The 15,476-nt window shown below is 40.8% G+C and overlaps 1 protein-coding gene across 1 annotated transcript in view; it reads right to left on the minus strand.

Moving 5' to 3' along the window:
- The window catches only part of Top3beta (topoisomerase 3-beta), a 360,065-nt gene that overhangs the window by 79,618 nt on the left and 264,971 nt on the right, over nucleotides 1-15,476 (minus strand). The window contains exon 7 of the mRNA XM_068391816.1: nucleotides 7,221-7,325. Within this exon, the coding sequence (XP_068247917.1) occupies nucleotides 7,221-7,325 (105 nt within the window). The remainder of the gene's footprint in view (nucleotides 1-7,220; nucleotides 7,326-15,476) is intronic.

The raw sequence follows: 15,476 nt of genomic DNA on the forward strand, positions 1-15,476 counted from the left end.
TTTTGATGGGTATATACTACGTTTTTGCCCCAATCGAGATTTCATTAATCTTTCTATGAGCAATTTTTACACCATAGCCACTTCCTGAATTCATAGCTTTGTCAGCCTCATCTGCTTTACTGTCTAAATATTCTCTACAGTCATTCCACGCTTTTCTTTTGACATTTACGTAATAAATGATTATTGATCCTATATAAACGGAATAAGTAAGTTAAGCTTGCTATTCAAATATGTAGGTGTTTTCAGGATACACTATATTTGCTCATGGCATAAATGATATAACGCATCTTTCAGGTTTGGGGACAGAAGTCTGATCTAGCATCAGCAAATGTTCCATAACGTATGTTGAAATATTTCTTTTATCTCCACTCCCGACTTTCATTACAGGATTCATTGAATCCTAACAAAACTCAGTAGGTCAAGGGCAGTGGCTCCTCAACATCTGGATCTCAACATTGATAATGTTTCTTAAACTTTGTGATTCTTATAAAATTTTTGGTGTGATTCTCGACAGCAAATTTACTTTGAAGAAAAACATTAGGTCTGTCTTCTTCAGCTGTACAAAAATTTGGCGTATCGAGAAAGTCTTTGAAGATTTCCGGTGATCAATCTATTCTGAAGAAGCGTTTCAATTTATTCATTCTACCTTGTTTCGAATATTGTTCTCCTGTTTGATCTTCAGCTTCCATCTTAATTTGTTCGAAAGGAACTCATGGTCAATTAAATTTCTTATTCCTGATCTAACTATTATTCTTTGGCTTTAACTATTATTCTTTGGCTCCGTCATTCAATTACAATAGTTTATTATGCATGTTGCATAAGATTTTTTATAATTCTGACTATCCTTCACATTCAAATCTTCAAGGACAGTTCCATCCTGTTTGTAATACTAGGCATGCTGTTTATTCTAATAGTCAGGCCTTCTCCATCATGAGGTTCAATACTACACAGTATTCTAGAAGTTTTATTCCAGCTGTGGCCAAATTGTGGAATTATCTTCCTAATTGAGTAGCTGAATCTGTAGAATTTCAAAAGTTCAAACTTGCAGCAACTGTTTTCATGCTGAACAGGCTGACATAAGTCTTTTTATATATCTTATATATGAAATATCTGTTTTAATGTTGTTAATGTTTTTAAATTATTTTATTTTAATTTCTCATTATATCTTATATCGTTTACCTATTTCCTTATTTCCTTTCCTCACTGGGCTATTTTTTCCAGTTGAAGCCCTTGGGCTTATAGCATCTTGCTTTTCCAACTACGGTTGTAGCTTGGCTAGTAATAATAATAATGATGATGATGATGATGATGATAATAATAATAATAATAATAAACTACAAGTGATTTATATAGACACACAGGATTGATGACATAAGTATCAGTCAGTAAAGCATTTATCATATGCTATAGAAGTAAGACAGTAGAGAAGTCTATCTTCTGATGAATAATCCTTAGTGATTACCAACAGTGAGAAGACTCATGTGAAAAAATTTAAGCTACACTTCATGTATAAATCTACACTCCCCTTGTCTATGAGCATGATTTGGAGTACAGTAATAGGCATCTTAGAAGATGTTATGGATACCACCAAAATAGGCACCATCATCAAGTGTTACATTACTGTTGATGAACAAATTGTAATGAAGAGAAAAGCCTAATACTCCCACATGGCTCGGCTCTCTCTTCTGCTTGGCAGAATTGGCAACACAAAATCTGCATTGCCATAAAAACTAAAAATTTAAAACATTACCTTTGATAGGGCTAGTCATAACAACCTGATTAATTTAACATACATATGCAAAAAGGACTAACTCTTTATCTTATATTTACATGAAAATATTAGCTAATTCAGGTCTTATAGCATTAAATTCATATTTAACTTCTGATATAACTTATGATGTAAATTCCTCAACCTCAGAAAATTTACCCTCACTTGCTAATTACATCTTGGTCTAACCCTGATACGGGTGAGCTAACTTAGTACTATGCAACAATCTAAGTACAGTAGTATTAGAATCGTGGTCTGAATCACTAGCACTCAATTCCTATTTCTTACTTTCAGCATTCCTTTTTCTTTTATTTTCAGGTTCAAGAAACTCTAACATTCTAATGTGTGAAAGGGCACATTCATGGCACCTACTCTGTATGGTACATTGATTACCTCTTCATACTCAAGATAAGCAGAGGGGCCCTGAGTTGCTGGCACAAAAAAAAAAAAAAAAAATGTATTTCTATACTCCCCTGTTAGTCATGTTGTTTCTTCTTTGAAAGCTTGGTTTGATCAACACTTACTGTTTAAATTTTGAAAAACTGAAAAATTTCCCATTTTCTTTCCCTTCAACAAATAAATGCATTAAGTAAAGGAATAGAGTACCCTATAAGTAAGTGGTAAGAAGCTCAGAACTGCCATGTCACTTGCTCTTTGTCCCTTTAGTTTCTCAGCTGTCACGGTTTAATTCGAATGTTTTCTAGATGGTTTGCTTATTACTGAGTATTAAGATGTCTTCCAGTTTTGTTAGCAATAACTCTGTGGAATGTTCACAGGAATTGTTTCTGGGAGATCATGATCCACCCTCCCTTTGTGTATTGTATTAGGGCAATACTGTTATTCAAAAAACTGTTGTGAAGAGTGTTTCCCTCATGGACCTTTTCAGAGAGAAGTAGGTTTTAATGGATATTGATCACCTTCAATAGTGTGTGTAAATAAGAAATATGAACACCATGGAAAGTTCATAGAATAAACAGAATTTTCATAATAAAATTTTTTGTTCTATACTCGACTGAAGTTCATATACATGACCACCATCCTTCCCACTGATTCATAGTATCAAGAAGATAAAGATAATTTATTTATTGATATTTATCCCCAAAATTTATCAAATTTTTCCCATTTTTATTCCTTTCAAAAGATATAGGCTCCCTGTAAAGTAAGGAGACAACCTAGCAGTTAATGGCAAGAAGTATACTAACATTTACCGAGTCTTCTGTAATGAGAGCAAAAGTATTCCCTATTCCTTGGTATCAGAAGTCAGTGGGGAGGAGAGTGGCCAAGTAAATGAACATCACACAAGATAGAAATACAAAGCAGATCACAGTCTATGGGGCACCACATAGCAGCATAAAATGGTCAAGTGAACATAAAATCATCTAGCTGCTGGGCTTGAAAAGAAGACTATGAAGGCTTCAGTGTTATTGGTACAAGAGCCCAGTATCAGGCATTAGCAAGATGTCTATCAACAGATGGATATCTGATATTTTTTGAAATGGTGTGTTGGGCAGGCTTAATAGAAGGGCCATGGATGCCTGGTGGTTTATCAAGAGGTTGTCTTTTCTGTTTCAGATTCTTTTTCTTTTCAAAACCATCCTTACTGTCCTCCCATCAGTTGAAGTGGCTATCCTGGAGGGTATTTAACCTTGCATGGTGTATCGGCTCCTCCATATTGACCAGTTTTTACGACTTTTTAATATAGACTATGGGTTTCATCAATCACTATATTTATAACTCTATACATTTTGTTTTTGTTATAATTCTTGTTAATCGAGTTTTTAAGTATGATGTCTCTTTTTTATTTCTATTAATTCTTATGCTGTCTGGAGACATTGAGCGAAATCCGGGACCAGTACATCCTAGATTTCGTCAATATCGTCTTCTGTATTGCAATATTCGTGGTCTTCATGCAAATATCCAAGACCTTACAGTTTCGTCCAGACAGTATGATATTCTTTTGTGCTCAGAAACTTTGGTTTCTAATATGAGGCACTCATCTGAGCTCCTTATAACTGGTTTTAAGAAGCCAATAATGTTGAAATGTGATGCCATCCCTAGGGCCAGGGGAATGGCGGTGTATACTAGGACTGAGTACCCTGCTTCTCATAAGTCCTGCTATCATGGTGGATGTCATGAGATTCAGGTAATAAAAGTTTGTGGCAGGCATAAAAACTTTTATTTGTGTTCGATCTACCGGAATCCAGACATGGACGATTCTATCTTCGATTGTCTTCTTACCATTATGGCTAAGATACAAGATGATAGAAAGGCTTCTTTTGTCTTTGTTGGTGATTTTAATGCTCACCATAGGGAGTGGTTAAGTATCTCCTACCAATCGCCATGGCTTAAGAGCTTTAGACTTTGCCTCTGAATCAGGGTGTGAGCAAATCATAAATGAAGCTACTCACAGGTCTGGTAATTGCTTGGACCTTGTATACACTGACTCCCCTGGCGTTATAACTAGTAAGATTGGTTCTCCAGTCGGGACATCTGATCATGCCTTGATTTCATTACTAGTGAAGACTGAGCAGCCTGTCTCTGATATAACATACTCTTGTAAAATTTATATGAAATCCCAAGCAGACTGGAATGGGATTTTGCATAATCTTTTATGCTTGAATTGGTCACAATTATATAGTAGTGTAGATCCTGTTGTCTCTTTGAATGAGAATCTAGTCAACATAATTGATAGGCGTACTGTATCCCTTCTCGTGTGCTAGGGTACCGAGTGAAGGACAAACCGTGGTTCAATGATGATTGTAGACGTGCTTATTTGGAGAAGCAAGAGGCCTATCATCTTTGGAAGGGGAACAGATCAGATTTGACCTGGAACAACTATACTCAGCTTCGAGCTTTTGCTCAGAGAGTTTATGCCTCAACTGAAAAGGAGTACAATTTAACCATAAAAAAACACTTTCTGGTACAACTCAGGAACATAAATGGTGGTCTACCCTTAAATCTGCACTCTTTGGTGTAGATGCAACAATTCCTCCTTTATTTAAACCAGAGAGCTCAGTCACTTACTGTCCAAATGAAAAGTTAACCCTTTTGGCTGATGTTTTTGACAGTAAACAGAGTAATGAAAAACTTGAACTTCCTCATTCCTGTTTTCCTGAGGCTAAACTAACTAGTTTAGCTTTTCGATCTCATGAGATTAAAGCTCTGTTGATGGACCTTGATGCTTATGTAGGTGTAGACTCAAATAGTATTTTTCCTTTGTTTTTTATAAAGACAGCATATTTCTTAGCTCCAAAGTTATCTGTTATTTTGCGCAAATTAGCAAGAAGAGGAACTTTTAGCACTTTTTGGAGAATTGGTAATGTTACTCCTCTATGTAAATGTGTTTGTGGTAGCTCAAGTCCCATTGATTACCGCCCAATTTCCATAGCTCCCATATTATCTAAAGTTTTTTAACGTCTTAATTGGTTTGCTGAAGGTAATCATCAATTCCCTAGTTTGCAATTTGGTTTTCGTAAAGGCCTTACAATCTCCAATGCTGTACAGAAAACCTTTGATTGTGGTCAGGAAGTTCATATGATTGGCCTTGATTTTAGTGCTGCCTTTGACCATGTTAATCATGAGGCCCTTGTTTTCAAACTCAAACAGTTGGGAGTGGGTCGTTTCTTAGCATTATTATTGATTTTTTAAGTAATAGATCTCAAAGAGTTGTTGATGGGCACCATAGTGAGTATAGGAATGTGATATCTGGTGTTCCACAGGGTAGTGTTCTTGGTTCATTACTTTTCATACTATATACACATGAAATGTGGTTTGGCCTAGAAAACAAGCTTGTTGCATATGCAGATGAGGCTACTCTCTTTGCATCAATTCCATCCCCTGAATGTAGATCTGTGGTTGGTTAATCCCTTAATAGAGATTTAGCTGAAATTAGTGCATGGTGCAAATTATGGGGTATGAAGTTGAATCCTAACAAAACTCAAAGTATGATTGTAAGTAGGTCAAGGACGGTGGCTACTCAACATCCGGATCTCAGTATTGATAAGGTTTCTTTAAATTTGTATGAATTTTAAAATCTTAGGTGTGATTTTCGACAGCAAATTTACTTTTGAGAAACACATTAGGTCTGTCTTCTTCAATTGCACAAAAAAATTGGCTTATTGAGAAAGTCTTACAAGATTTTTGGTGATCAATCTATTCTGAAGTAGTTTTAATTCTTTCATTCTACCTTGTTTTGAGTATTGTTCTCCTGTCTGGTGTTCAGCTGCTGATTCTCATCTTAATTTGTTGGACAGAAACTTATGGTCTATTAAATTTCTTATTCCTGATCTAGATATTAATCTTTGGCACCGTCGTTCAATTAGTTCACTATGCATGTTGCATAAGATTTTTCATAACTGACCATCGTTTACATTCAGATCTCCCTGGACTATTCTATCCTGTTTGTAATACTAGGCAAACAGTTAATTCTAATAGCTAGGCCTTCTCCATCATGAGGCTCAATACTACACAGTATTCTAGAAGTTTTATTCCAGCTGTTACCAAGTTGTGGAATGATCTTCCTAATCGGGTAGTTGAATCAGTAGAACTTCAAAAGTTCAGAGTTGAAGCAAATGTTTTTACGTTGACCAAGCTGACATGAGTCTTTTTATAGTTTATATATGACGTATCTGTTTTTGACGTTGTTAATAGTTTATATAGGACATATCTGTTTTGGTGTTGTTACTGTTGTTAGAATGATTTACTGTTTATTTATTCTCATCATTTATTTATTTCCTTATTTCCTTTCCTCACTGGGCTATTTTTCCCTATTGGAGCCCTAGGGCTTATAGCATCTAGCTTTTCCAACTAGGGTTGTAGCTTGGCTAGTAATAATAATAGTAATAATAATAATTGGATGGGGCCAATTCATGATGGTTTTTTCTTTCTTTTTATTTCAAGGTTGTAAAAGACTCAAGTCAAGATGTAAGTAATGCAAGTCCTGAGAAACACACACAGAAGTTTATTTGTCTACAAAGAAAATTTGTTTTGTTGTGGCTTGTCTGTATATATAAATGGGAAAAGCAAAAAAAAATAGCAATATACATAGACCACACGACTGCACTTGCTGGTTTCTTGACAGACATTTATTACAAAACGGTTAAAACATGAGATTAAAAACTGAAAAAATAATCTTAACCATATACTCATAACATTCCCTAAAATTATCATGGGGTAATGTGGCATTGGTGCACCCTTAAATAGCTTCTATGGACCTTGAATAAAGTACTCTCAAAACAAAAAAATCACCAACACCATAAAAATGTAAGTGGCTTTCTTATCTAAAAAAAAAAAAAAAAAAAACCTAACTGGAAATTTTAGAATAAATTCATGCAAATCCATGTTGTTTCTTCTGCCAATGTCACTTACTTCTAAAGCTATATGCAGTATATGATTGTGCCATAACATGATGTAGGCTGGCTAACAACAAAAAATTATCCTGGATGCTATTTACCTTAGTGAAGCCTGGATCAATCAGCTGCTTTCCACTAATGGTAAAATTTTCAGAAGCAATTGTGATAACGATCGTCGTACTCAAGTATATACAATCGGTCATTAGCTGAAAAAGAAAAAAACATTTGATGGTCAAAAAAAAAAAAACTCAATAAATCATAATATAAAAGCCACATGTCACATTTCCTTGTATATAGCTGAAAATGAATACTTAACAATAAACAATGCTTGGTGATTGCTGCTATGAAGTTACTATACAGTAATTGATGCTGAATATGTGTGTATCTGGAAGCTACTTTTATTGATATTTCCTAATTAGTTATCCTAATCATTGAGAAAAAATTCTTCACTCTCTCAAGAAGGTATTCTAATTAGTTTTGCTAGCTTCCTTGATAAAAATCAGTATGACATATGCTTTTCAATTTAGACCGGAGCCATGATGAATAAAAAAAATATATGGTGCAGTTCTATGCCAAGTGGAAACTTTTTTTATTTCTAGCTACTTTATCTTTAACCATTCATTTATGAAATTCAACCCTCTGATGCAATTGAACAGATTCTATAAAATATGTACATTTTTCGTAAGATGCTCAAGTATTACAATTAGAGATATTGGTTCCTATGTTTAAATAAAAATGATATTTTAATTATAAAATAAATTTTTGAATATACTTACCCGGTGAATATATATAGCTGCAACTCTGTTGCTCGACAGACAAAAAACTGTAAAAAACTCGCCAGCGATCGCTATACAGGTTGCGGGTGTGCCCATCAGCGCCAACTGTCGGCCAGATACCATACTCAATGTAAACAAAGACTCAATTTCTTCTCATCCCACTGCGTCTCTATTGGGGAGGAAGGGAGGGTCGTTTAATTTATATATTCACCGGGTAAGTATATTCAAAAATTTATTTTATAATTAAAATATCATTTTTAAATATTTAACTTAGCCGGTGAATATATATAGCTGATTCACACCCAGGGTGGTGGGTAGAGACCAGTTAAATATGTTTACATCTTATGAGCTAAGAGTTTTTATTTCATTTTAGAAGTTATCAATATAACAAAAACAAAATAAATAGGTACCTGGTAAGGAAGTCGACTTAGACGATTACTCTGCCTTATAAGAAATGACTTTGACCACCCGCCAAATCAACCAGGATGCGAAAGGCTTCTTAGCCTTCCGGACAACCCATAAAAACAACATTAAAAACATTTCAAGAGACAGATTAAAAGGATATGGAATTAGGGAATTGTAGTGGTTGAGCCCTCACCCACTACTGCACTCGCTGCTACGAATGGTCCCAGTGTGTAGCAGTTCTCGTAAAGAGACTGGACATCTTTCAAGTAAAATGAGGCGAACACTGACTTGCTTCTCCAATAGGTTGCGTCCATTATACTTTGCAGAGATCTATTTTGCTTAAAGGCCACGGAAGTTGCTACAGCTCTAACTTCGTGCGTCTTCACTTTAAGCAAAGCTCGGTCTTCTTCACTCAGATGTGAATGAGCTTCTCGTATTAACAATCTGATAAAGTATGACAAAGCCTTCTTTGACATAGGCAAGGATGGTTTCCTAACTGAACACCATAAAGCTTCAGATTGGCCTCGTAAAGGTTTAGTACGCTTTAAATAGAACTTAAGAGCTCTAACAGGGCATAAGACTCTTTCTAGTTCATTGCCTACGATCTCCGATAAGCTGGGAATATCGAAAGATTTAGGCCAAGGCCGAGAAGGCAGCTCATTTTTGGCTAGAAAACCAAGTTGCAGCGAACAAGTAGCTTTTTCCGACGAAAATCCAATGTTCTTGCTGAAGGCATGAATCTCACTGACTCTTTTAGCCGAGGCTAAGCATACCAGGAAAAGAGTCTTAAGAGTGAGATCTTTCAGGGAGGCTGATTGTAACGGCTCAAACCTGTCTGACACGAGGAATCTTAGTACCACGTCTAAATTCCATCCAGGGGTAGCCAAACGACGCTCCTTGGTGGTCTCAAAAGACTTAAGGAGGTCTTGCAGATCTTTATTGTTGGAAAGATCTAAGTCTCTATGCCGGAAGACCGATGCCAACATGCTTCTGTAGCCCTTGATAGTGGGAGCTGAAAGGGATCGTCCTTTTCTCAGGTATAAGAGAAAATCAGCTATTTGAGCTACAGAGGTACTGGTCGAGGATACAGAAACTGACTTGCACCAGTCTCGGAAGACTTCCCACTTCGATTGGTAGACTCTAATGGTAGACGCTCTCCTTGCTCTAGCAATCGCACTGGCTGCCTCCTTCGAAAAGCCTCTAGCTCTCGAGAGTCTTTCGATAGTCTGAAGGCAGTCAGACGAAGAGCGTGGAGGCTTTGGTGTACCTTCTTTACGTGTGGCTGACGTAGAAGGTCTGCCCTTAGAGGAAGACTTCTGGGAACATCTACTAACCATCGAAGTACCTCGGTGAACCATTCTCTCGCGGACCAGAGGGGAGCAACTAACGTCAACCTTGTCCCTTCGTGAGAGGCGAACTTCTGCAGTACCTTGTTGACAATCTGAACGGTGGGAATGCGTAGAGATCCAGATGTGACCAATCTAGGAGGAAGGCATCTATATGTATTGCTGCTGGGTCCGGGACTGGGGAGCAATAGATTGGAAGCCTCTTGGTCAGCGAGGTTGCAAAGAGATCTATGGTTGGTTGACCCCAAGTGGCCCAAAGTCTCTTGCACACATCCTTGTGGAGGGTCCATTCAGTTGGAATTACTTGCCCTTTCCGACTGAGACAATCTGCTATGACGTTCAAGTCGCCTTGGATGAACCTCGTTACTAGGGAGATGTCTTGACCTTTTGACCAGATGAGCAGGTCCCTTGCGATCTCGTACAACGTCAGTGAGTGGGTACCTCCTTGTTTGGAGATGTACGCCAAGGCCGTGGTGTTGTCCGAGTTTACTTCCACCACTTTGCCTCGAAGGAGATACTCGAAGCTTTTCAAGGCCAGATGAACTGCCAACAGCTCCTTGCAGTTGATATGCATGCTCCTTTGACTCGAGTTCCACAGGCCTGAGCATTCCCGACCGTCTAGTGTCGCACCCCAGCCCAAGTCCGATGCGTCCGAGAAGAGAACGTGGTTGGGAGTCTGAACAGCCAGGGGAAGACCCTCTCTTAGGTTGATATTGTCCTTCCACCAAGTCAGACAAGACTTTATCTTTCCGGATATCGGGACCGAGACCGCCTCTAGCGTCTTGTCCTTTTTCCAGTGAAAAGCCAGATGGTATTGAAGAGGACGGAGGTGTAGTCTTCCTAGTGATACAAATTGTTCCAGGGATGACAGCGTCCCTACCAGACTCATCCACAGCCTGACTGAGCAGTGTTCCTTCTTCAGCATCTTCTGGATGGATAGCAGGGCTTGATCTATTCTGGGGGCCGACGGAAAAGCCCGAAAAGCTAGACTGTGAATCTCCATCCCTAAATACAGAATAGTTTGGGATGGGACCAGCTGCGACTTTTCCAAATTGACTAGGAGTCCCAATTCCTTGGTCAGATCTAGAGTCCACTTTAGATCCTTCAGACAGCGACGACTGGAAGAGGCTCTGAGAAGCCAGTCGTCCAAATAAAGGGAGGCTCGGATGTCCGATAAGTGGAGGAATTTGGCTACATTCCTCATCAGCCTCGTAAACACGAGAGGAGCTGTGCTAAGGCCAAAGCACAGGGCCCGAAACTGGTAAACCACATCTTCGAAGACGAATCTCAGAAAAGGTTGGGAGTCTGAGTGAATGGGGATATGGAAGTAGGCGTCCCTTAGGTCTAGCGAGACCATCCAGTCTTCCTTCCTGACTGCTGCTAAGACTGACTTTGTGGTCTCCATGGAGAACTTCGTCTTTGTGACAAAGACATTCAGAGCACTGACGTCTAGCACCGGTCTCCAACCTCCTGTCTTCTTCGCAACTAGGAAGAGACGGTTGTAAAATCCCGGTGATCGAAGGTCCGAGACTTTGACCACCGCTCCCTTCTCTAGCAAAAGAGACACTTCCAGTTTCAGGGCTTGTCTCTTTTCTTCCTCTCTGTACCTGGGAGAGAGATCGATGGGGGACGTCGCTAGAGGGGGTTTGCATACAAAAGGGATTTTGTACCCCTCTCTGAGTAACTTCACAGATTGTAGATCTGCACCTCTCTTCTCCCAGGCTTGCCAGAAGTTCTTGAGTCTGGCTCCCACTGCTGTCTGAAGTTGCGGGCAGTCAGACTCTGCCCTTGGAGGACTTAGGTCCTTTCCTCTTCCCTCGTTTCCCTTCGGCACGAGCACCTCCTCTGCTGGAGGCTCTGCCACGAAAGGGCGGAATAAAGCGAGACGCTGGAGTGTCTATTCTCGGTCTAGCAGAGAATGTAGGCAAAGGGGGAGCTTTGCGAGCCGAGGACGCAACTAGATCATGGGTGTCCTTCTGAACTAACGATGCGGCAATTTCCTTTACCAAGGCTTCAGGAAACAGGCACTTGGAAAGGGGAGCAAAGAGAAGTTCAGATCTCTGGCATGGCGTAACTCCAGCAGACAGGAAAGAACAGAGAGACTCTCGCTTCTTCAGGACTCCGGACGTGAATGAGGCAGCTAGCTCATTGGACCCATCACGGACGGCCTTGTCCATGCAGGACATAATGAGCAAGGAAATATCCTTATCTACCGAAGAGATTTTCCTGCTCAGGGCTCCTAAGCACCAGTCTAAAAAGTTAAAGACTTCGAAAGCCCTAAATATCCCTTTAAGAAGGTGGTCCAGGTCCGATGGTGACCAACAAACCTTCGAGCGTCTCATGGCAAGGCGGCGGGGAGAGTCTACAAGACTTGAGAAGTCGCCCTGGGCAGAGGCAGGAACTCCCAAGCCGAGAACTTCTCCCGTGGCATACCAGACGCTCGATCTAGAAGAGAGTTTAGATGGGGGAAAGGCAAATGCTGTCTTCCCTAACCTCTTCTTAGACTCTAACCAGTCTCCCAACAGCCGCAAAGCTCTCTTGGATGAGCGTGAGAGAACGAGTTTCGTAAAGGCAGGTGCGGTAGCAGGCACTCCTAATACAAACTCTGACGGAGGAGAACGAGGAGCCACAGAAACAAAGTGGTCCGGAAACAACTCCTTGAATACAGCCATGACTTTTCTAAAGTCCAATGATGGTCGAGTTGGCTTAGGCTCGTCCAGTTCCGAAGGTTGATCGTCTTGTGGTTCAGCAACGTCCTCATCAGATAGTTCCTCATCCGAAAACTGATGAGGAAACGGCAATGGAGTGGGCAACGTCTGGCTCGCTGAGTCCGGTCGCACTGGTGCATGCGTGACGGAGCCGGACGCAACGTCATGGAACTGCTGCACAGTCTGTGAACTGTCAACAACCATGGGTGCGCGAGGATGCACAGCGTCCACCCGAGACTGTCTAGACCGTCTGGGTTGTGCAGTCAACACCATACCGGGTTGCGGAGGTTGACGCACCGCGTCAAAACAAGTCACCTCTGATGGTTGCTGAACGTCCTGAACGTCAACAACCACCTCCTTGCGTCGCCTAACGTCAACGTGCGGCTGGCAACCCACACTGGGTCGCATGGGAGGAGGAACCACCTCAACTGGTAGACGCGAGAAGGTAACCTCAGCGTCAACAGGACGCACAACAGACCGCTTGGAAGGTTGTTGGCCAGAAGGTTCAGCAGCAACCTTCTCCGAATTAAAGTCCTCCATCAAGGACGCAAGCTTGGACTGCATGTCTTGCAGCAAAGCCCATTTAGGGTCTACGGGAGCAGGTGCGGCAACAGACGGGGTTAGCGACTGAGGCGGTACCGCTTTGCCTCTCTTAGGCGGTGAGCAGTCATCAGATGACGGCAACGAGTCCGAACTGACCCAGTGGCTACAACCGGAACGTTGGACTTGTCCTGAAGGGACCGACTTGCGTTTTAAAGGTCGTGAAACCTTGGTCCAAAGTTTCTTACGAGAAACACCTTCAGACGACGAGGTAAAAACGGGCTCTCTCGTCTTACGTAGGTAGGGGCGATCTTGGGGAGATACGCCTGATACCATGGAGGGAACGTCTGTTCGCTGATCAAGGCCTCTCGAACCCATGCGTCGTACGACATTGCTTCTCCCCTGGGCTTGGGAGCTTGCAAGAGGTCCCGGACTAGGAGGACGACAGGCACGAACAGACGAACCCTAAAGCGCAACACTGTTCACAACACTTTCACTAGGCACTTTATCACTTCCCGCGGCACTTTGGCACTTTAGCTCCTTAACATCCGCCATGAGTTGATTGCGGTCACTTGCAAGGGACTCAACTCTCTCCCCCAAGGCATGGATAGCACGCATCATGTCAGCCATCGATGGTTCCTGAGTGCTAGGAGGGGGGTTAGGAACAACCACTACAGGGGAAGGAATAGGTTGAGGGGCATGAGGAGAGGAAAAATCTATCAACCTAGAAGAACTTCTCCTTAATCTATCTCTCTCTAGCCTGCGTGTGTACTTCTCAAATTCGATAAAATCGAATTCCGAAAGGCCCACGCATTCCTCACACCGATCTTCCAATTGACAGGTTTTACCCCGACAATTGGAACAAACAGTGTGAGGGTCGAGAGAAGCCTTTGGAAGACGCCTAGAACAGACCCTAGCATTGCATTTTCTAAACTTGGGAACTTGTGAAAGGTCAGCCATTTTGAATTGGTCAAGGGAAAATTCCAAAAAACGGTCTAAGTCATCAACAATGAATCCGATACAAAAAAAGAGTTCAAGGATTTATTTGAAGAAAAACCCTGCAAAGCGAAAGCTCAAAACCAAAATAGAGTACTTCACCAAAGATGATGGAAAAAAACTCCAGGTTTCAACAGCGAGTAAAGTACGTCTTGTCGACACGTCGACAGAGAAGAAATTGAGTCTTTGTTTACATTGAGTATGGTATCTGGCCGACAGTTGGCGCTGATGGGCACACCCGCAACCTGTATAGCGATCGCTGGCGAGTTTTTTACAGTTTTTTGTCTGTCGAGCAACAGAGTTGCAGCTATATATATTCACCGGCTAAGTTAAATATTTAAAATAGGGTATTGTCCAGCATAACATTGAATGACCATTAAATTGTCACGAAGGTGGTAAGGGGAACCACTCAATTGCCTGCCTGAGAGAGCTAACCGCTTTTAACCTTCCACCTGAGGACTAACTTTTCATAAAAGGACTTGGGTTTGTAGTTGCACGGAAAAATATAAATTTCTTATAAATTTGTTAATTGTTCTAATAAAAATACAGTTTCATAATTTTAATCAGACACACTCCATGGTCGGAGGCAGTTCCTATGATTCAAACTGGAAGGATCTTTCAACTTTGGAATGTCATTCTTTCAGGTTCCATGATGGGAGTAAAGGAGATGACTCCAATAGCCTCATTATCAGCTTGTCATTAGGATGTAGTAGCTGTTAGGGCCTGGAACAATACTAGTTAAAAGGGATTTCGTACTAGGTCAGAGAAGAACCTCGTCTTCCTAGAAAGGTTCGAGTCACTCAAAAGTGTCCCACAAGAGTTATATGAGTCAATGGTTTTGGCAAACAGCGCCCCAACCTCTATCTTGTTATACTTCAAAAAACTCTTTCTCTCAGAATTGATACTCCAGAATGTAGTTCATCTGCATGAGGCATCTGGGCCAGCACATAATGGTAGTGGCTGTGGCACCCCAAACCATGGCTAAGAAATAAATAGAAAAGCCCATCATTTCAGCTTCCATTCTAGGCATATGCCAGAACTTCACCTAAGAGAATATGCTTTTCTTTCTCTTGAGGGAGCTGGGGAAGCTACACATTAGGAAAAAAAAAAAAAAAAAAAAAACATATGGATTTGTGAGCAACTTCCCAAAGACAAATGGAGGTAAAAGTGGTCTGGTATCTCAAAACTCCATACTTCATCACTTGATAAGAGAATGTCCTTGATTTCATATGGCCTCATCCAAGATAGGCAATTGTCTCCCTCCTCGCCTAATCATCTCAGAAAGTCAGAAGAATACAGTGCTTTTGGATACCTCCTTATTCCTGCAAAGTCTAACATATAATCTTAAGGTATTTAGGCTTGAAGTGCAGAGTGCTCATCAGGTTAGGATTGTAGGGTCCTTACTTGAGACAAAAGCATCTCATCATGAATCCCTCTGGCAGTCTCGAGGGGAGCGACCGAGAAGAAATTGGACAGATCATGAATTCTACACCTTTTTTAACCTGCGGACCACTTATCCACTTAATTTTTGGGGGGGAGCCCTGTATCCATTCCAAAGAAAAAAAATCACTAATAAAAAATAAAAA

Source organism: Palaemon carinicauda, chromosome 18 (genome assembly GCF_036898095.1).
Source record: "Palaemon carinicauda isolate YSFRI2023 chromosome 18, ASM3689809v2, whole genome shotgun sequence".
In the NCBI taxonomy this organism is placed as follows: Eukaryota; Metazoa; Arthropoda; class Malacostraca; order Decapoda; family Palaemonidae; genus Palaemon; species Palaemon carinicauda.